Consider the following 23572-nt stretch of genomic DNA (forward strand, 5'->3'; position numbering starts at 1 on the left):
TGCGTCAGAGAGCTACCAGCCAGTCTGGCTGAGAGCCTTGACACTCCTCCTGATGAAGGAAGGGGCCCGCAGCCTATAGAAGGTAGGCTTTAAAAATAATTAACGCTGATGGTGGTGAAACCTCTCCAACGAACGCACGCGAGTTACTTTCCCTGCTGGCGTCCACCTTTTTGATCTGGAAAAAAAACACTTCCTCTCCCTGAACTGCTGCTGGGAAGCTGCCTGCATTTAGCTGGCAGCCTCCCCACCCCACAAGTGTTGGGGGCCCGCCTTGTAGGCGGGCAAAATTCTCCCCAATCTTTCAGACATAATGGAGTTTTTCTGAGATATTTATCATATGTTCTGTGTTGCTGCTGTCATGGGTTTGAGACATGTACTTTGCAACAGCAATGCAACTTTATTAATAGTCAAAAGGGACTGATTAAATAGATTTTGAATTATTTCTTGCTAATCATAGTAGACACAGGGTTGAATTTAAGTGCTCATAACTGATTCATCATATGGTAGTATATTCTTAATACCATATCATAGGCACCAATATGCATTTGTTTTCAGTAATTCAATTCGTGTCTGAAAATCAGCTCCTTTAGCAGTGTTCTGTTCTAGCTGATTCCTGTTGGTTATCTGGATGTGTTAACTGCCTTGAACTTGAAAGGCTGCCAAAGATTCCCCTGTCCTGTGTATTTGAGGATCTGTAGATTTATTTATAGTAAGAGCTTTGATTGACAACTCTATCTGAGTTGAAACTTCACAAACAGGTTTGTGTGTACAGTGGCCATAACTCTAGTCTATTTGGCAAACTATCCTTGTAGTCAGGAGTTTTGGATTTATATTTGGCAATCAAAACTAAGGGCCATAAATGTAAGGTAGGCACTAATAGATTCAGCAGGGAATTCAGGAGCAAGTTCTTTATCCAGAATGATTAGATTGTGTGAGTCTCTACCACAAGGAGTAGCTGAAGCAAGTAACATAGATGCATTTAAGGAGTGCGTACATAAGCACAAAATGGAATAGAAGGACATGTTAAGTTTTGTTGAAGAGGAGTAGGTGAGTTCCTGGAGCAAAGAATGAAAACACTTGTATTTATATAGCATTTTTCAGCAAATGTTTCCAAGTGCTTTGCAACCAACTTTTAAAAGGTTTTGTCACTTGTAGAGTAGAAACACGATAGCTAATTTGGGTCCAGCAAATTCCCACAGATAGCAGTGTTATAATGAGTAAGTAATCAGTATTTTGTGATGTTGATTAAGGGATAGACATTGGCAATGCCAATGGGTGTAACTCCCCATCTCTTCTAAATAGTACCATGAGACCTCTTCCATCCACCTGAAAGGTAAACGGTGCTTGGTTTCATTTCGCATCTGAAAGACAGCTCCTCTGGCAGTGCAGCATTCCCTCAATACTGCAGTGGAGCACAAAAATCAATGCTGATGCTCAAGTCCTGCAATGATGTGACTTGAATCTGGAACCTTTTGACTTGGAGACGTGGATGCTCCCAACTGAGTCACGGCTGACATGGCATATACGTTAGAATGGATCAGTTAGGGGTCAAATGCCCTTTTTCTGTGTTGTATGTATTATTTAACCTGCGATCTGCACTAGCATTTACCTCTGTTGCCCCAGGTTCTATGTTGATTAAAAAGTCACTTACGGAACCTTTTGTGTTTAGAGTTTTATGTTCAGGGCGGACAGAAGATAAGTCATTGATTTTGACATTTACTGAAGAATATTAAAGTTTGTAACAACTAAATATGCAAGCCTAATAATGTGTATTGAACACTGAGACCTCTGGTGGCAAAGTCATCTACACTGAAGAAAAATGGGAATATTCCAAAGGACCTTTAACATGGATAAGTTGTACATACTTTGAGACTGATGTGCCAACAAAGTCTTGAGTTCAGAGACCTCTTAGAAATCTTTGAACATCAACACCGTAAACAGGGAAGAACTAGCCAGAGGGCTAGGCTACATTAAGGAGCTGATAACAGCTGAGTGAAGAAGAAATTAAATCAGGCCTTGTATTAATTTTTTGTTGGCTTCATCATCTAGTCCTAGGATTCATGTTGCACTGCTTGTGGCAAGATCTGGTGTTTGAGAATTGTACTCTTCATACACTCCTGAAGTTGCAGGACAGCAAACTGATTTGGTGTTAGCACCAGCATTTTTCAAGACGTGATTGCTGTACTTCCTAAAGTTTGCAATTGTTGCAAGTGCAAACTGCCAAATTATAAATTATCTTGTCAGTTTTTTGGTAGAAACCTAATCAGGCAGGAGAAGGGAAGCAGAAAACAAACGTTTTTTGGATAAATAATCATATTTATAGTTTATAGGCTGAGTCATAGTCTGATAAAGTATTATTATTAAGCCCACTAATAAGTTAGTGTCATGCGCTCTGTCCAGTGGGCTGAAGCACAAGTTACTGTGGTACTCTGTTCAAGCCCTGGCCGTTGCTATGTTTCCCATAAAAGCCACACTTTGGTTTGCAGGGGTCAGATGATCTCTTTGAAAGTTTGTTGACATTAGGTAAAAACTGAAAATATAACAACTAATTTCAGATTCTTAGCAAACTTTACCAATAGTTGTGTAGTACTGTATAACTCTTGTTATAAATACAGAATAGGGTAGCACAGTCTAAATTGATGTAATCTGTTTCAGTAATGTTTTTTCTTCAGGGACATCTTTTGAAGAAAGTTAATGATCGTGAGTGTACAAAAGTATATGCTGCTAATAATGACTAGTTTAACTATTTGAGTTCTTGTGAATTTTATTGAAATATTTTAATCAGCATAAGCTTGCAAAAGTCCATTTGTCTGTAATCTAATGTACAGTATGTTTTTTACAGCTGGTCGGATAGTTCTAGAGCTGTTTGCTGATGTCTGTCCTAAAACAGCTGAGAATTTTCGTGCTTTATGTACTGGAGAGAAGGGAATTGGACCAACCACTGGAAAACCTCTGCATTTCAAAGGCTGCCCTTTCCATAGGAGTAAGTCAATTGTTGGACCATGTCACTATCAATATTATAATCTCTGCTTTAAAATGACCATGCATGTATTCAAATAAAAAAACGGAATAATTATTTCTATCTTTCCAGTTATAAAGAAGTTTATGATACAAGGAGGAGACTTTTCCAATCAGAATGGAACTGGAGGCGAAAGTATCTATGGAGAGAAATTTGAAGATGAAAGTTTTCATTACAAGGTTAAAAAGGGAATCGGTAGTGAATGCTTGTCTAGAAACTGGAATGACTGAATAAATGATAGATAATGGATTTTGTGTCATAGAAATATTATTTTCCATAGGGACATGTAAAATGCTACATAATTTTCTGCAGCACAATATGTTTTTTGACTCTGGGGCAAAGGTTCAAATCTGGTTGAAACAGATGAAAGTCTCCTTTGTCCGCAGGAGTCATGCATGAAGGGTCTGGCTTTAACTAATGTGCATGGACATACATGAAGGGTCTGGCTTTAATCAATGTGTATGGACCTAGGGTGCACTTTTACACTAATTGACAATTGAAAACTCTCACACTGATACAGAAGTAATAGAGCTGAACCATGTTGAAGAGAGTAGAGGGAACTTTACATTTCTGATCATGCAAGCCCTGAGCTGGGAATATTTACATGGTTGTTCGGTTTTTTAGCAGTGACATTGAGCACAAAGTTCTGTATATTTTTGATTTAAAAAAAAATCTAATTCAGCTGTTCTCACACAAGTCTTTACACATTTAAATAGCTAATTATTGGCATAAAAACTGAGATGCTTAAAGCAGCCCCCCCCCCCCCCCCCGCAGTGATTTATCAAAATTGACTTTTTTAAAATCAAGGTATTAATGGTTTCTCAACTTCGTCCATTAATGTTAGTACGATTTGGCTAAATTTCATCAAGTTAATGGAGCTTGCAAACATTTTTACATAGAAATGCAAATGTAAAGTGATTTTGCTCTGTGAACTATCAATTCAATTGATGCCAAAACATTGAATGCATTCAAGAGGTGGCTGGATATAGCACTTGGGGCATGGGATCAAAGTTATGGGGAAAAGCAGGATTAGGCTATTGAGTTGGATGATCAGCCATGATCGTAATGAATGGCAGAGCAGGCTCGAAGGGGCAAATGGCCTTCTCATGCTCCTATCTTCTATGTTTCTATTCAGTGCACATGCAGTGGAAGGAGTGTCATTGTAGCTAAAATTGTATTTTTTACAGTTCCATCTATCTTAATTCTGTGTATTTAAAGTTAAGATGTGGGTAGTTGTTCTTCATACAAGTTCTTTCTGTCTGAACCCTTGCAGCATGATCAGGCAGGATTGCTCAGCATGGCCAACGCAGGACCAAACACCAATGGTTCACAGTTCTTCATCACAACTGTGCCTACTCCTCATCTGGACAACAAACATGTGATTTTTGGTCAGGTGCTCAAAGGAATGGGAGTCGTAAAAATGCTGGAAAATGTAGAAGTGAAAGATGAGAAACCTGTGAAGGTAAGAAGGAAAAAGAAAGAAAATGAATAATGGGGATATTTGATTGCTTACATTTAACTTGTGTAAGATTTAGAATCTGCTATTTAACTGTTTAATGCTTTTTGAACAATTTCAGATTTAACATTTTATATTTTGAGCATAGTGGTATTGAGTGGTTGCTTAGATGAGATGTTTTTAGGATTTAGTAATAAGGTTGTAGGACTGGAATTTTGCTTTGGGGATAGGAAATAGGGATAAAAGCAAATGACTGCGGATGCTGGAATCTGAAACCAAAAGAGAAAATGCTGGAAAATCTCAACAGGTCTGACCGCATCTGTAAGGAGAGAAAAGAGCTGACGTTTTGAGTCCAGGTAAAGGAAATAGTGGTTGGGACTGTTTCCAGCCCTGGAATTACCCCCATGAGGGAAGCAATCACCTGATATTTTCACAGTGGTGTCCTTATATTGGCATGGTGATAGGTTCCCTGTCCAATTAAGGGTGGTGTGCAGCCTCTTGAAGTTGGACGGGCCTTCCAGCTTCAAAGAAGCAGCTGTAATCAATGAACGATAAGTAACAGAGTATTTAAACATGTGGGTGTCCTCGCAGAAACTTTTTAAAAAGATTTTATTGAAAAACACAAAAAAACTGTCAGGCCAGCACTATTGAGGGAGAGTCTCTCTACTGGGTGGCCTTTGGCTGCACTCCAACCTTGGCAGGCAAGGAGGATTTATAGGCTTGATTCTGTCATTGCTAACGGGTGGCTTCCTCCAGGTAATTGGAATGTTCCCTGTCATGTCACAAAACTGGAGACTAATGGGAAAATTCCAGTCAACCTCCATTACCTACGGGTAGCAAGGTTCTTAATGAGCCTAGTTTTCTTCCTGTCACATGGGGTGGACAGTTGGAAAATGGCTTGTACAGAGAATATGTGCTGAAAACAGGTGCCTGTGTCTTTGGACCCCATCCACTTCCATTCATTAATCCATAATCCTGCCCATAGTGGAAGGAGTGAATGTTTAATGTTGTGGCAATCAAGTGGATCTTTGTTTTTTTACTGTTTTGTCAGTTTTGGGCATTTCTGGCAAGACCAGCATTTGTTATACACCCCTAACTGCCCTTGAGAGGGTGGTGGTGAATCACATTCTTGAACTCCTGCATTCCAAGTTCACCTGGTATCTGTAACAGTTCGGTACAACTGTGTGGCTTGATCAGCCATTTCAGAGGGCGAGTAAGAGTCAGTCATGTCACGTGCAGAATAAAAACAGAAAACACTGGAAAAACTCAACAGGTCTGGCGGCACCCATGGAGAGAAAAAAACAGTTAGTGTTTTGAGTACAAAATGACTCTTTCTTTGGGTTCCTTAATCCTTCGACCTAAGATCCCCTCTCACTAATTACTGCTACTGTCCTGATTAACAGTGCTCTCCACCTCTTTTTCCATTTGCCTATTCTTTCTAAATGATGAACGTCCCTGAATATTCAGGTTCCAGTCTTGATCACACTAACCATATCTCTCTAATGACAATTAAATCATGACCATTTGCCTCTTTGTTTCTTCAAATTATCTACCTCATTGTGAATACTGCGCGCATTCAGATAGTGTGCCCCTAACTTTGTCTTTTTAACCCTATTCATCATTCTGATCCTATTTGATGCTCATCTTCATTTTGTCTGCCTTCGAATTTCACTTGCTACTTTTTAATTTCCTATTGCCAGTTTTGCTTCCCTTCAATCTGAGATCGGTCTTGGGTTCATATCCCCCTGCCAATCTAGTTAATATCCTCCCCCACGGCACCAGCAACTCTCCCTGAAAGGATGTTAGTCCCGGTCCTGCTAAGGTGCAATCCGTCCATTGTGCACAGGTCCTACCAGCACCAGAACTGGTCCCAATGCCTTGTCAATCTGATGCCATCCCTCTTGCAATAATTCTCAGCCTTCCTATTCCTATGTTTACTAGCACGTGGCACTGGGATTATTTCTGAGATTACTGCTTTTAAAGTCCTGTTTTTTAAATTTCCTCCCTCACTCCCTAAAATCTGCTTTCAGGACTTTATCCTCTTCCTACCTATGTTATTGGTACCAATGTGGACCACAACCTCAGACACTCAGAAGAATATTCTGCAGCTGCTCCAAGACATACTTGACCCTGACACAAGGGAGACAGCATACCATCCTGGAGTTGTGTCTATGGCCACAAGTGTCTGCTCTCTTAACTTACAAATCTCCGATTGCGGTTTCTCTTGCAATCTTCTTTCCTGTCTCCTGTGCAGCTGAGCTGTCTGTGGTGTTACTGACTAGGCTTTAGCTGCAGTCCTTTGATCAACTATTGTGTCCAAAATGGAAAACCAGTTAACAAGCGAGATTGACTCCAGGGACTTCTGCACTACCTGTCTGGTTCTCTTAGTCCTTCTGGCCATCACCCATTTCCTCTCTGCCTACATGAAACCGCCTCCCTAAATGTGCTGTGCACATATCCCTGCTTCACTGATGGACAGTAACAGTTTTAACAACACCAGGTTAAAGTCCAACAGGTTTATTTGGTAGCAAACACCATTAGCTTCCCTTTGCTACCAAATAAACCTGTTGGACTTTAACCTGGTGTTGTTAAAACTCTTACTGTGTTTACCCCAGTCCAACGCCGGCATCTCCACATCATCACTGATGGACCCCAGTGTCTCCAGTCACTGCTCAAGTTCCAAAACTTGGAGCTCAAACTTCTCAGTCGGTGACACTTTATGCTGATGTGTTTGTCGAGAACGCATGGTGCATTCCACAGGATGCATGTTCCTCAGCCAAGCTGTTGTGCCAAACCTTAATTTTTACAAACTATTTATTAGAAATAGAATAACTTACTGGTTACTCACCAATCAGCTTTTTCCTTTGTACTGTCGTTGAAAACAAACACTGAAGGCAGAGAAAAGCCTCCGGGTCCTCATTTTGCTTACTCTCTTTAGTCACAATCTTGTATGTATAAATGGGAATATCTTTAATCACCCCCCCACCTCACTTTTTCTTGCAAGCAGAGGAGATACAACAGCTTCCTTTTCCTCTTCCCTTCTCACCATCCAAGACTTCAAACACACTTCCAGATGAAACAGTGACTTATTAGTACTTGCTTTAATTTAGTAAAATATATCCAAAAGCAGATTGGGTGACTCCTTTGTGCAACACCTTTTCAGTCTGCAAGCATGACCCCAAGCTTCAGGTCACCAGTCATTTTCATTCCTTACCTTGCTTCCACTCTGATAGTTCTGTTTTTTGTTACTTAGTGTTTCATTGAATCTAAACGTAAACTCAAAAACCAAACCTTATGTAGATTAAGCCTTTACAGACTTTACAGCCTTCCAGACTCAGCATTTTAAGTTAAGCAATTTAGAATGTAACCTTCCTGTTCTTTTCCTTTGCTGATTTTGATTTTTCCATCTTGTTTTTCTCAGTTTTGCTTTTCGGACAGCAGATGTTTGTAAAACTGTCTCCTCTATAGATTCACACTTCCCCTAGACACTTTCTTCATCTTTTCACAAAAGTTAAATACTGCAGTAGCTGGAAATATAAACAGAAAATGCTAGGAACACTCAATAGGTCTGGCAGCATCTCTGGAGAGAGAAACAGAGTTAACATTTCAGGTCAGTGATCTTTCATCAGAACCGTTGTTTCTTTGTCTCATTGCCGTTCCCTTTAACCTTGCACTATGAACCTTTCTGTCATGTAATCTCTCCTGTCTTCCACCCTACCACAGATCTTCCTCTTTTGTTCTATTTCCTGCCACTGTCAACTTGCTTAAAACATATTACATTTCTAATTTTCCCAGTTGTGATGAAGATGTTAACTCTGATTTTGCCTCCACAGGTTCTGTCTGACCTCCTGAGTATTTCCAGCATTTTCTGTTTTATTTCAGATGTTCAGCATCTACAGTATGCTTCTGGAAACGTCTGAGATTGTGATTAAAATAGATGCTTTCATTTCCCAATATTCCTAATGCGGCATAAACCTTAATATCTATAATCTTTTGCTTTCCTATGCTGTTTGCTAAAGGTTGTTTATTCTTTGGCAGCTATGTTCTATAGAAAATTGTGGAGAGCTTAAAGGAGATGACTGGGGTCTAGCTCCTGCTGATGGATCAGGGGATGCATATCCAGACTTTCCTGAAGATATTGATGGAGATATGAATGATGTAAGTAATGTATGGTTTCTCTGCACTCTTCCAAGTGGTTTAGTCAGGGAAGCTGTGTGACTAACCGTTTTTCTTTTAAAGCACATGGGTGCATTTCAACGGATCTTGGCGCTCCTCCAGTATGTCATTCAGTGGCAATATTTCCTGTGCCAGTCTAGATTGACAACACTGAAAGTTTATTTGGCGGGAGCAGGGAAAGGTATCAAATCCATGTTCGATTATATTCTCTCGCAATATCCTGTAATGGTCCCGATATCACAATTGTGAATAGGAGCCTTGCATCCCCTTTCAGCCAAGGGACACTGAGACCAAGTTAAATGTGCTCACTGATACTTATTGATGCACCAAGAGAATTTGCATTCCTTTGTTACTGTTTTATTTATAAATTTGTTGTATAAGACAGAGATATCCAATTCTGATATAAAGTAGTCTAGTAGTGGTGAATTGAATGGTTGGTCTTCAACAAGAAGGTTGTGGCCTTCATACTGAGCATGCCTGTGTTAAACAACAAAAAAATTAAATCACAAATCTGTCTGCCCTCAAATGTCACCTTAATTAAGGAAGTTAAGAACGGAAGGGCAGATAACCTTGTCTTCCCATTACAGTTGTGGTCATGGGAAACCACAGTGTGGTATTGAACGTAGTTGAGGAGAAGATGCCTGGTGTTTATATAGTTTCTATTATAGTTTTTCTCTGACTGGCACAACCAAGCTTTTTAAATTACAGAGGAATAAAGTCAATAAGTAATCCATAGAATCTCTGCAATGCAGAAAGTGGCCGTTCAGCCCATCGAGTTTGCACTGACTCGCTGAAAGAGCATCCCATCCAGGCTCTGCCCTATCCCCATAGCTTTGTGCATTTACCATGGCTAATCCACCTAACCTACACATCTGTGTACTGTGGGAGGAAACTGGAACACTCGGAGAAAATCCACGCAGACACTGGGAGAACGTGCATATTCCACATAGACAGGAACCCCAAGACTGGAATCGAGTCCCTGGCACGGTGAGGCAGCAGTACTAACCACTGTCACCATGCACATTAAGTGCACACGAATCAGTAAGAATGTTGTATTAATATTGTTATATTTTGTGGTTCCCAGAAGTTCAAAACGATCAAACTCTATCAAATGTATTTCTCAGATCACACCATGTGCTGGGGACTGATATATTGTTAGTTCAATACCCAAACTATTTAGTAGTGCATTTATGAACCATGGCATCCTGGATACTGACCAATGCACAAACGCAGGAACATTAGCTTTAAAAGAATATCGGAATAGCATAACCATATAACTTTACTCTTTTTTAAAAAATGCTTCTCTATATCAAATACCTTTCAATTATTAACTTTTTTGATATGCTTAAACTAAAGATTAATAATTAAATTTTATAATTAAATTTCACATTTTAAGAGCCTTTATAGCTTGTTTTCTTTTTAAAAGAATTATTCATGGTGTCGCTTAAGTGGGAGGATGTTGTGCTTCCATCTCGTGGGTTTAGTAATTGTCGCTCTGTGATGAGTTAGCACACTGCACAGACAATGTTGTGTGTGTTGCTGTTGTAGGAGCCGTGCTTGATCTTGCTGGTGATGTTGTCCTGCTTGTGGGTGATGCTGTTGCTGTTGTCTCGCTTGTTAGTGATGTTGCTGGTCATGTTGAAGAACTTTTCCAGCTTGGGTGTAGGTCAACTATGGGCTCTGTCCCTTTCCATTTGCTTAGCGGTTTCAATCTCAATGATTTGATTTGATTTATTATTGTCGCATGTATTGGGATACAGTGAAAAGCATTGTTTCATGCGTGCTATACAACAAAACATACCGTTCATAGAGTACGTGGAGAGAAAGAAAGGAGAGGGTGCAGAATATAGTGTTACAGTTGTAACTAGGGTGTAGAGAAAGATCACCTTAATATATGGTAGGTTCATTCATTCAAAAGTCTGATGGCAGCAGGGAAGAAGCTATTCTTGAGTAGGTTGGTACGTGATCTCAGACTTCTTCCTGACGGAAGAAGGTGGAAGAGAGTATGTCTGGGGTGTGTGGGGTCCTTGATTATGCTGGCTGCTTTTCGGAGGCAGCGGGAACTGTAAACAGAGTCAGTGGATTTGAGGCCGGTTTATGTGATGGACTGGGCTGCATTCACAACCTTATGTAGTTTCTTGCGGTCTTGGTCAGAGCAGGAGCCGTACCAAGCTGTGATATATCTGGAATGAAAGCTTTCTATTGTGCATCTGTCAAAATTGGTGAGAATCATAGAAGGCATGCCAAATTTCCTTAGAAAGTTGAGGCATTGGTAGGCTTTCTTAACTATAGCGTCAGCGTGGAAGGACCAGGACAGGTTGTTGGTGATCTGGGCACCTAGAAACTTGAAAATCTCAACCATTTCCACTTTTTCACCATTGATGTAGACCCACTGTGCCTCCTGAAGTCCATGACTATCTCTTTCATTTTACTGACAGTGCGGGAGAGGTTATTGTCATCACACCATCAATGATGTATGATCATGGAGACGTGGGTTCCAGGTTCTTAGGATTGCATTCTGTATGTATACAATTTGCCCCCTCAACAGTTTGGGCAGAGATTTAGCATGCTTGTTGAAGTGTTGACCACCTTTTACCGTGCATCAGTGAGTTGTTGTCTTTCTTCCTTCTGGTCAATTGGAGAATGCATCTTGCTTAACAAAGTTGTCCTGTACTTTCTATCATTGAGTAGTTCTGCGGGCAATTTCATGTCGGTCTTGAGGGGTGTAGCTCGGAGTGACAGCAAGGCAAAATTTAAATCTTCCCTTGTCTCATGGCATTTCATGAGTATTCTCTTGAGACTGTTTGAATGTGTCTTTCTACAAAACAGTGTTGAGTTGAATAATGTGCTGATGTTGAACGCATACTGTTCAGTAAATTTCTTGAACTCCCTGGTGATGAATTGGGTTTCATTATCACACATTTTCCTTTCAGGAATCCCTTGATAAGCAAACAGAACTTGTACTGCTTGGATGATTGTTGTATCTCAATCGTTCACTTTGCTGATAAAAGTGAACTCTGAGTAAAAGTTTGTTAGTGTAAGATACCGTTCCTAATTTTGTGTGAATAAATCAACTCACACAGTATACCATGGTCTGGGTGGCACCTCGCGAGCAATCATCTCTCTCTGCTGTGTATTTGTGTACTTCTGCCATACACCGAATATAGATACATTATTTTGATGTCTTTGTAGATACTTACCTGCGCACAATTGATCTGGCTTGGAACTTACACTTCTCCATCCCCATCTGGCCTTGCTGGTGTTACTGGGGCAGTTTTAAATTGGATGGGAACCTGAGGGCATTTTCAGATAGGTCAAATTCAGAGCAGGGAGCAACAGACAGAAAAATAGCTAGTGGCTCTCTAAAAGACAGAAGAAGCAAAGATTAAAAGGAATTTGGCAATGTTAAAAGGTAAACATTTACATGCGAGAAGTATAGCAAACAAAGGCAAAAAGTTAATAGCATAGCTCAACATCACTACCTATAGGGTTTTCAGGCAGGGTAGGGACGACGCTAAAAAAGGTGGGGGTGCAGCATTATTGCTTAAAGAATTAATTACAGCTGTGAGGAGGGACGATATACTAATTGAATCATCAAATGAGTTGAGCTCAGAAATAAAAAAGGGGCAGCCACACTGGGGGGTGTACTATAGACTTCAAAGAGTGAGATAGAAGTGCGAGGTTGTAGGCAAATTCCTAAGTACGTAGATAATAGGGTAATAATAGTTGGGTAGTTGGGGACTTCACTACCTTAATATCAACTGGGATGCAAACAGTGTGGAGTACACAGAGGACACAAAATTCTTAAATTGCATTCAAGCACCTAACAAGTCTAATGAACAAAGAAAAGTACAGCACAGGACCAGGCCCCTCAGCCCTCCAAGCCTGTGCCGATCATGATACCTGCCTAAACTAAAACTAAAACCATATGCACTTACGGCATCTGTATCCTTCCATTCCCATCCTATTCATATATTTGTCTAGTTGCCCCTTAAATGCTGCTATTGTACCTGCTTCCCCACCTCTCCAGGCAGCGCGTTCCAGACATTCACCACCCTGTTTGTATAAAAAAAAGCTGCCTCGCACATCTCCTCTAAACTTTTCCTCATGCACCTTAAACCTATGTCCCCTAATACTTGACTTTTCTACTCTAGAAAGAGCATCTGACTACCACTCTCTCCATGCCACTCATAATCTTGTAAACCTCTGTCAGGTCACCCCTCAACCTCCGTCATTCCAGTGAGAACAAACTGAGTTTATCTAACCTCTCCTCATAGCTAATACCCTGGAGACCAGGCAACGTCCTGGTAAGCCTCTTCTGTACTCTCTTCAAAGCATCCACATCCTTCTGGTAGTGTGGCAACCAGAATTGTATACAATATTCTAAATGAGGCCTAATTTAAGGTTCTGCACAGCTGCAGCATCATAGAAACCCTACAGTGCAGAAGGAGGCCATTCGGCCCATCGAGTCTGCACCAACCACAATCCCACCCAGGCCCTACCCCCACATATTTACCCGCTAATCCCTCTAACCTACACATCCCAGGACTCTAAGGGGCAATTTTTAACCTGGCCAATCAACCTAATCCGCACATCTTTGGACTGTGGGAGGAAACCGGAGCACCCGGAGGAAACCCACGCAGACACGAGGAGAATGTGCAAACTCCACACAGACAGTGACCCGAGCCAGGAATCGAACCCGGGACCCTGGAGCTGTGAAGCAGCAGTGCTAACCACTGTGCTACCGTGCCGCCCTGCCAATGCGTGACCTGCCAATTTTTATACTCAATGCCCTGTGAAGCAGCAGTGCTAACTCAATGCCCTGTGAAGCAGCAGTGCTAACCACTGTGCTACCGTGCCGCCCTGCCAATGCATGACCTGCCAATTTTTATACTCAATGCCCTGTCTAATGAAGGCAACCATGCCGTATGCCTTCTTGGCTACCTTATCTATCTGCGTTGCCACTTTCAGTGATCAGTGGACATGTACGCCCAGATCTCTCTGCCTGTCAATACTCCTAAGGGTTCTACCATTTACTGTACAATTCCTACATGCATTGGACCTTTCAAAATGCATTACCTCACACTTGTGCGGATTAAACTCCATCTCCCATTTCTCTGTCCAAATCTCCAAATGGTCTATATCTTGTTGTATCCTCTGACACTCCTCATCACTATCCGCAACTCCACCAATTTTAGTGTCGTCTGCGAACTTACTAATCAGACCAGCTACAATTTCCTCCAAATCATTTATAATGTGATAATAAGAGGGAATACAATTCTATTTTTAGTTTTTGGAAATTAAGCTGGGCAAGTAGATAAAGTAGCAGTTGGTGACCCTTTTGGAGATAGTGACCATAACATGATTAGATTTAACATAATTATGAAAAAGGATAAAGCATGAACAGGAGTTAAAGTTCTAAATTGAGAAAGACAAATTTTGCCAAGCTGAGGTGATTTGACGAAAGTGGATTGGTTACAGCTACTTGAAGGGAAATCAGTATCAGACCAGTGGAAGGTATTCAAAAGTGAGATTTAATGGACACAGTGAAGATATGTCCCCACAAAGAAGAAAGGTGGTATTGCTAAACCGAGGGTCCTTGGTTATCAGAAGCATATAGAGTAAGTTAAAACAGAAAATGAAAGCTTATGGCAGTCACAAAAAAAATAATGTTAGAAAGCTCAGATGAGTATCAAAAGTATAGGAGTGAAATCAAGAAAGCAAAGAGAGGATATGAAGAAGTATTGGCAGGTAGAATCAAGGAAAACTCAAAAGGTTCATTACCAGTACATCAAGGGCAAGAGGATAACCAAGGAAAGGGTGGGGCCTATCCGGGATATACAAGGTAACTTGTGCATTGATGCAGAAGATGTGGGCAGGGTTCTGAATGAGTACTTTGCTTCTGTCTTCACAAAGGAGAGGGATGATGCAGACATTTTAGTCAATGAGGAGGAGGGTGAAACATTAGATACAGTAAGCATAATGAAAGAGGAAGTATTGAAGAAACTGATGTTCTTGAAGGTGGATAAACCAACAGGGCAGAATGGATTGTATCCCAGGCTGTTTAAGGAAGCCAGCAAGAAAATAGCAGATCCTCTTGAGTGTCATTTTCCAATTCTCAGTAGATAAAAGTGAGGTCCCAGAAGGTCTGTGAACGTTATAACATTGTTTAAAAAGGGTCTATGGGATCGGCCAAATAATTCTAGCCTGGGCCAGTCTTTTGGTTCTGGACAAATTATTAGAATCAATTCTGAGCCAGGATAAACTGTCATTTAGGCATGGATTAATCAGGGATGGTCAGCATGATTTTAAGGGAAAGTTGTGTCGTTCTTGAATTAAGGATGAGGATTGATGAGGGTAGTGCAGTGGATATGATCTACATGGATTTTAGTCAGGCAAAATCCCACATGGCAGACTGGTCAGAAAAGTAAAAGTCCATGCTCCATGGGATACAGGGGAACATGGCAGGTTTGATCCAAAATTGGTTCCGTGACAGGAAACAAAGAATGAAGATCAATAGATGTTTTAGCAAATGGGGGACAGTTTCCAGTGACATTCAACAGGGCTCAACATTGGGTGCCTTGCTGTTTGTTGTATAAATTAATGATTTGGACTTGTATGTGGAAGGCATGGTTGGAAAATTTGCAGATGACACAAATTGGCCGTGTAGTTGATAGTGAAGATAGCTCTGGGCTCCAGAATGATATCAAAGGTTTGGTTGAGTGGATGGAAAAATGGCAGGTAGAATTGTGAGGTTATGAATTTTGGGAGAGTAAACAAAGCAATGGAATACTCCATAAATGGCAGATATTGGGAGGGATAGAGGAATTGAGAGATCTTGGAGTGCACATCCATAGGTCCCTGAAGCTGGCAGGATAGATAAAGTGATAAAGAAGGCATTTGGAATGCTTTCCTTTATTGCACCAGATATAGAATACAAAAGCAGGGATGTAATGCTGGAACTGTATAAAATATTGGTTAAGGCACAGCTGGAGTTTTGTGTGCAGTCATACCATTACAGAATGGACATAATTGCACTGGAAAGAGTACAGAAAAGATTGACAAGAATGTTGCTGGCGCTCGAAAGTTGAAGCTCTGAGGAAAGATTAGGTAGACTTGCTGTTTTCCTTAGAACAGAGGACGCTGAGGGCCAACTGATTGAGGTATGCAAAATTATGTGGAGTCTAGGAAAAATCTTTTCACCCAGTGTGGGTGGTAGGTGTCTGGAATTCGTTGCCCTGACTGTGGTTAAGGCGGAAGCCCTCAACTTGTTTAAAAGGTAATCTGGATCTGTACCTACAAGGCTACGGACTGGGCATTGGAAGGTGGTTAGTTTATTCAGCTGGCAGGCTTCTTCCTGTGTCGTAACTTTTCTATGGTTCTGTGGTTCTTGTGCCTTCTGAAGAAGTTCTCTGTGTCATTTTGGTTACATTGATTCTAGATTCAATCAGTAGAATACCATCTTCCAGTAACATGCCATCTTGGATTGACCAATACTGCTGCATTGCTGGCTGAGTTTGTTACACCTTATCAAACCATTCTTGGATCACTTGCTGAGAGAGTGCATCTGTAACTCGTGGTTTTTATTGGTTTCATCTTTACTTTGACTCTGTTTTAGTAGTCTGTGGTGATGGATCCTTACACCTAGATTTTTTTATCTCGTGTGACAGCGGTTGAGATACGGTAACAGCCAGCATCATTTCTCTTCCTGGCTTTGAGTGAAATTGTAATTCTGTAGTGCCAAGAGTAATCTTTGCAGCCTTGATGGAGCTCTACGCAAAATTGTTTTGAAGCACGGTGGCACAGTTGTTAACATTGCTGCCTCAATGCCAGGGACCCAATTGAACCAACCTTTATTGCACCAGATATAGAATACAAAAGCAGGGATGTAATGCTGGAACTGTATAAAATATTGGTTAAGCCACAGCTGGGGTTTTGTGTGCAGTCATACCATTACAGGATGAACATAATTGCACTGGAGAGAGTACAGAAAAGATTCACGAAAATGTTGCCGGCACTGGAAAGTTGAAGCTCCGAGGAAAGCTTGGATAGGCTGCTGCTGTCTTCCTTAGAACAGTGGAGGCTGAGGGCCAACTTGATTGAAGTATGCAAAATTATGAAGAGCCTAAGGAAAACCTTTTTTACCCAGTATGGGTGTTAGGTGTTTGGTAAACGTTTGGTTCAATTCCAGCTTTGGGCGACCTGTTCACCCAATTCCTGTCTTATTTTGAAGTTCATAATGGTGGATCTGATGGTTTCATTTTGGCTGAAAATGTGTGCTAAATTTCACCTGTTTTTACTGTCATCTTTACTCATGTCCCAGCTTATCCCTCCGCCTTTACCCGTGGCTTTTAGAAAATTACTGAACTTTTGGTTAAACTTCTTTAATGCCTCAAAGACACTATCAGCCTCCCAATTCACTATGGCCTGGAGCTATGGCTGTGGCCATTTTCCTTTTTGCACAAATCATTGTTTTTCCTTTCTCTCTGGCACTAATTCAGGTTGACATTTCTCAATATAATTCTGCTTATATTTCATTTATAATACTGGGGTTTTACACTCAAACATCTTGTGGTTCTCAGAAGTTTGAAATAATCACTTTAAACTTGAATACTGGGACTTCTTGGAATATATTTCTCTGATCACACCATGTTCTGTAAACTGTTCACTCAATACCCAGATTATAGTGCAGTCGTGAGTGATATATGCATGAATTTCCAAATCACATTTGAATAATATAACAAGATAACCACTCTGTAATTGTTCCTTTTAATATGAATCCTGTATTCCATTTATTGAAACAAAGGATCTTTTTCTTCACTGTAGCACACATTGTACCGTACAGGTTTAGTACATTGAGTGGTAGAACCAAGTTGACGTTGTTGCTTAATTAATGACGTTTACTGTACAGCAATTGCAAATTGGTGAACAAGAGTTGAATTTACTTTTGCATTCTACCAGTACAGTATAAGAAAGGTTTAAGAACTAGGTGCAGGGCACTTGAGTCAGGCATTTTTGGGATGCTAATCCTACCTGCTGCAACATATTAAATTTTAGGGCTCTACTATAAATGTTAGGTGTTTAGATACACGATCGAAAGCTACATAAACTGATGCTATGAACATTTTACAGAAGATGATTTAGGTTTGTTCCCATGCTGTAAAAATCAGGCATGGACCTGCAGGCTACCAATGGAAAAAGAGGTACAAGGTTAAGTGGCATCAGATATGCAGGAGCCATGTAACTTGGATGGTGGTACCATGTTCTGTAGAAAATAACTGATGAAACCCACACTTGTTAAGGTTTTTGTTGACAAGGCAACCAGGCCTTCTATTACAGGGTTGCCTATAACCTTTCTGTCAGAAGTGATCCAGCCATTTAGAAATGCTGAAAGGATTAAGAAGGTGAAAAATAAGTGAAATAGTAATTCAAAATCGAAGTTGGAGTATCATGTGAGCCTTTCCCGTTCGGTTGCATGATACACTGATTATCTTGATATATTTTCATTGACTGACAAAACATTTTTTTAAAAATCTGTTTAAACAGGTGGATACAGTTGTACAGATTGCAGAAGACATAAAGAACCTTGGGAATAACTACTTTAAATCCCAAAACTGGACAATGGCAGAGAAGAAGTACACCAAAGCTTTAAGGTAGTTGTGGATCCAGTGATGATACTAGGTACAAATGAAAAGCAAGAACAAAAACTACTAATCAAAATGCACAAAACTACCAATCCACAAACTATGCCCAGTAGAGTAGTTAGCAAGCAGGAAAATGTGAACCAATCAAGTCACTCAGAATGGCTTCTGAAACTCTTTGCTAAATTCAGGAGGGAGGTTATAATAGTGAAGATTCTCGGATAAGAAAACATAATACATGCTATCATTGAATATAGTGATATGGTTAATCTTCTGTTGAAGGATTAGGATGCGAGTGGGAAGGAGAAGGGGTGAGGGGGAGAATGAAGAGAAGAACTGGATGCGGAGTGGAGTGTGAGAAGGGGGTCTGTAGGGATGGAGGAGTGAGAAATGAGAGTTAGCAAGGAGATGTCAATGAGGCAGAGGAGGGATGGAGAATGAGATAGTGATGGAGAGGAGGAGGGAGAAGGGCATTGGGATGGTGGCTTGGAAATGGGAGAGATGAATCAGGAGTAGAGGACACAGATTTAAGATTTTGGGCAATAATTGGGGGATGTGAGGAAGAACCTTCTTGCACATTGGCAATGAGCTGGAACTTTCTGTTTGCAAGAGTAGTGGAAGCAGAGACGATCAATGATTTCACTGAGAAATTGGGTGGGCACTTGATGGATGCAGGGCTATGGGATGGAGCGAAGTTCTGATTGCATTGCTGCACAGAAAGATGGTACAGACTTGATGGGCCAAATGGCCTCCTCCTGTGCTGTAAGTAAATGACTCATTATTCCAGAATAAGATAATGGCTCCCTATTTTTATGTATAAATGATGTAGAAACTTCAGGTGAAGAGCAGATGCAGCTCAAATATCCAAAGGTTGCTGTCAGTAGTTGGGCTGCTCCACTATTGTTTTCATAAAAATGGTATCTCACCCTTTGCTTCCCTGTGGTTTTGGAACTTGTGGTATTTTGCCTGTCAAACTTGCCACAGAAAGTTTTGCCATTTCAAGTGTAAGTACACTTTAACGACATGGTCACTCAAATCAATCTCTCTTGCACGGAAAATAAACTATTACAAGAGTGGACTCATTCATTCAGGTGTTAAAATTTTAACAATGCCAGATTTTACATTGAACTTTGTTTTCTTCTTTGATTTTATTTCTCTTAATACAATTCTTATTTCTCTTTATGTGCTTGATTTGATCTTCAATTAGTTTAAAAGAAAATATATATTTATTCATGGAATGTGAGCATCACTACAAGACCAGCATTTTTAGCCCATCACTAATTGCCCATCAAAAGATGGTGGTGAATTGACTTCTTGAACCAGTGCAGTCCATGTTAGTGAAGGTACTTCATAATGTTGACGGGTAGGGAATTCCAGGATTTTGACCCAGAGATGTTGCCGATATATTCCCAAACTGGATATGCAACTTGGGTGGGAATTTGCAGATGGTGGTGTTCCCATGCGTCAGCTGCTGTTGTCCTTCTAGCTGAGGGGGCTGCAATCTTTTGCTCCAGAGCCACGTGAGGCTCTTTGAGGACTTGTATGCGACTTCCAAATTTGATTGATAAAACCCATTTTGATAGTAATTGAATAACTTGTTATAAAAGTAGATTTGTTGAGTTGAGGCAGTACATCTTGTCGCTGGTACATACTGCTGCTACTTTGTATTGGTGATGGAGGCAGTGTTTAATGCAATGGGTAGAGTACCGATCAAGCGAATTTTGTCCTGGGTGGCATTGAGCTTCCTAAATGTTGTTGGTGTTGCACTGATCGGCCAATGACTTACAGTAATTGGTTACAGAGATACCCTGTTGGCCTCCCATTTCACTCCAAACCTTGTATTCTTGTTTCCCTCATTGTGCTGTTATCAGCTTGAGCTTTCAGCAACTTTGGATATAAGTTTAAGCTAAAGTATGCGGGGGCAAGTCTAGCAAATGACAGATGTTGTTAAATTGTTTAATTCAGCAGCATCTGGATTATTATGTATAAACCTGAGTGGCAAAATTTCTCCATAAGTAAACCTAGCTCATCCTTGTGACACGAAAGTACAAATGCTTTATAAATGGTAAAGGTCCAGAATTTTACAGGTATTACAATATGGATTCTCTCTCTTTCCCCAAGCTCACCCTTACCTTATGGACTTAAAATGTTTGGAATCTGTCGTTGGCTTTTGAATGTATATTCAATAGTGTGGATATTTAAGTGTTAAATTTACCTGCTTAGATTTCCTCATGAGCCATATAAGTCATGATAGTCTCATGTTCAGTCCTTAGTCATCGCTGAGTTTGTTGAGTCAGTGTGGGTGGCTGGAGTTCATCTCAAGATCTATTGGGGATGGAGTTGAAGATCAGCACGATCCTCATTGTTGTTCACTTTCCAGTGATAGATGCTTGAATTTTTCATGTGCAAATCTAAGGGTGAGTACAGGATCAGATTTTGCTGTAACGTCCCTGTAGATAAATTGTTTCTTTATACTGGGTTTAGGCTTACAATTTGCTATTTTGGTAAGATATCATGTGGTGCCCATTGAACTGTAACCCCACCCGCAGAAGGGATCAGGAGTGAATTGACTAGGGGTGGGGTTGGGTGCAGGATGATGGCAGATAGTATTACAGAAATTGGGTTAAACAGAGAAATTGAGTAGAAGTGTTGCAGAAAATCATAACCTATTTGTTTTAAACACTGAGAGAACTTGGGGTACGAGAAATTTTAATTTGCCAGTATATTTGATTTTAGTATTGCTCCCTGCCAGGAGCTCTGGTCTTGAATTTGTATCTTGAAAAACTAAGGTTTTAACTTTTTTTAAATATTCCCTTTTAAGATACACAGCTACTTTAAGAGATGAAAGTGATGATGGAAAATCAACAGAGAAGTTGGACTCAATTAAAAATTTGGAACCTATTTTGTTGAGCTGTAATCTAAACATTGCCGCATGCAAGCTGAAGCTGTCTGACTGGAATGCTGCTATCGAAAGTTGTGATGAGGTTAGTGTCTGATATTTAATTACAATTGCAAAACATTAGCGTAATGTACCCAAGTTAAGTCATTGCTAACACATTTGGTCACAAATGTCTGGATAAAGATAGAATGGCCCAAAATAACCAGCATTGTTTTCAGGATACAGTTAGGGATCGTTATACTTAAGGTTATTCAAGACACATCAATTAATGTATTGGGAAAAAAATTGCATTTTATAATACATGATTTATTAGCAAAATTTAAACCTTGGATCTTTCAAACTACATGATATCTTGAAATAGTGCAGGAATTATCAGTGGAAGCGTTGAGTTATTTATCTTTTTTTTAATAGGATTGTAACATTTTAGAACTTCCATCTATATGGTCCAGAAATATTTTTGTGTTAGATTACATTATGATTTTGGGTAAATTCTGCGTACAAGTGGCAACTTCACATGGATTGAACATTTTTTCCACTTAACGTAAAAAGCTATTTAGAATTTTAAAAAAAGAAATGGCTTTTGTCAGAACTGTATATATTTGAAATGAACAGCATTTAATTTGGCTGAACTAGGATGAAAACACACACAGCAAGTATGAGTATTTTTGTTTAAGGAGAAAAGCAGGCATTTGAAAAACATAAGGCATAAGAGGAATAAAATTGAGGCAGTGATGGACTCTTGTGTGTTCAGTGGTGGTGATTAGTTCTGACAAATGTTTATGAACCTGAATTATTGACCGTTTCTCCACAGATGCCTGACCTGCTGAGTTTTTCAAGCGTTTTCTGTTTTTATTCCTGTTGCTGGATTTAGAAAATATGAATTAAGTTTCCTCGTTTTTACCACTACTGAAAAGAAAAATATTTAGCAATTACTGTTAGGAACAGATCGCAAATCTAACATAATTTATTTCTCGAACAGGCTCTTGAAATAAATCAATCAAACACAAAGGCGCTTTACAGAAGAGCTCAAGCCTGGCAGGCAAAGAAAGATTATGATCAAGCACTGGTACTGTAGCATCATAAATTTTATTGGTTTGGTATATTATCCTTTAATACTCTCTAACAGCAAATTAACAAAGGATACTGAAGAACTCAAATCCATGATGCGTTGACAAGGTGGAATGAGTAATTTAAATTTTTGTGTTTAAACAGGATGATCTTAAGAAAGCTCAGGAAATTACACCTGAAGACAAAGGTAAGTTGTAAAATCACCAGTAAAATTGCCTCCAATACATACAAGAGTAACTGGAAAAATAACATGAAAATCTCCTTAGCTCACACGTATTAATTCAGCCTGCTTCCTTTTTATATTTTTGCAGCTATAAGCAATGAAATACTCAGAGTGAAACAAAAGAAAAAGGAAGAGAAAGAGAAAGAAAAAGCAACTTATGCAAAAATGTTTGCTTGATTGATTTGTTTCCTACTGCTGAACAGCCCTTTGGGCTGCTATTTTGTCAAAATCTTCTGAGGACACAGTTTGTTTGGATATGTAGTCTGTTTTACAGACAAGTGCACATGGTTTAAAGAAAATTATAGAGACTAGTGGGTGGACAAATGCTGCAAATCAGTTCTGCTGATGACACCTTATCTGCAAAGTGTCTGTTGGGATGGAGCTGTTAACAGTGTTGGTTATTAAAATAAATATCAAGAACTGAGGTCTGATCTGTTTTTTCCTGCAAGATATAGTGATGTTTCTATTTATAGATTTTTTCACTTAATAAATATATGGCAGAGCAATATAGGGAAGAAGTAACATTATATGTGTGAATCACTGTCCTTGTTTTTGAAGACTTGTTTTTTAAATAGCTTGTTACTATGTCTTTATTTGTGATTCTAAAATACTGATGGTCTGCAAAGGGTTACAATACGTATGGCTCATAAGCAAAACGTAGTGTGATTATTTAGTTCATATATGGAGGACTGTGTTTAAAATTTATACTTATCATAATATTTTTTCATATTGGCACAGTGTTTGTCCAATAATAAATCTGATCCAGTTTAGTTGTAAATTGAAAGGAAGGTGATTAAAGATTAATTCATTCAGTTTCAACATTCTAGATATGCTTTTGAGTACAAATGGGAAAATGGCCCTTTTTATTGAAAACTGACTTTATATTCTGCTCTTGCAGCTTTTCATCTGTCAGTTTTATTGTTTTTGAAGATGACATTATCTTGGATATTGATCCAGTTGCTTCTCAATTCCTGTAACTTTTCACTTTTCTCCTTTTCCTGCAAAAACACAAAACAAAAAGCCCATAAAATATATTACAATAATCAGAGGAACACTGAGTGAGGTATTATACCCTATTCATATTTCAGCA

The 23572-nt window shown here is 39.7% G+C and overlaps 1 protein-coding gene across 1 annotated transcript in view; it reads left to right on the forward strand.

Moving 5' to 3' along the window:
* Window positions 1-23308, forward strand: part of ppid (peptidylprolyl isomerase D) — a 38246-nt gene extending 14938 nt beyond the window's left edge. Inside the window, exons 2-10 of the mRNA XM_078211916.1 lie at window positions 2843-2983; window positions 3092-3198; window positions 4293-4481; window positions 8514-8633; window positions 18198-18304; window positions 21114-21276; window positions 22171-22257; window positions 22404-22446; window positions 22571-23308. Coding sequence (XP_078068042.1) covers window positions 2843-2983; window positions 3092-3198; window positions 4293-4481; window positions 8514-8633; window positions 18198-18304; window positions 21114-21276; window positions 22171-22257; window positions 22404-22446; window positions 22571-22659 — 1046 coding nt within the window. The 3' untranslated portion in view covers window positions 22660-23308. The remainder of the gene's footprint in view (window positions 1-2842; window positions 2984-3091; window positions 3199-4292; window positions 4482-8513; window positions 8634-18197; window positions 18305-21113; window positions 21277-22170; window positions 22258-22403; window positions 22447-22570) is intronic.
* The last annotated feature ends 264 nt before the right edge of the window (window positions 23309-23572 follow it).

Source organism: Mustelus asterias, chromosome 1 (assembly GCF_964213995.1).
Source record: "Mustelus asterias chromosome 1, sMusAst1.hap1.1, whole genome shotgun sequence".
Classification (NCBI taxonomy): domain Eukaryota; kingdom Metazoa; phylum Chordata; class Chondrichthyes; order Carcharhiniformes; family Triakidae; genus Mustelus; species Mustelus asterias.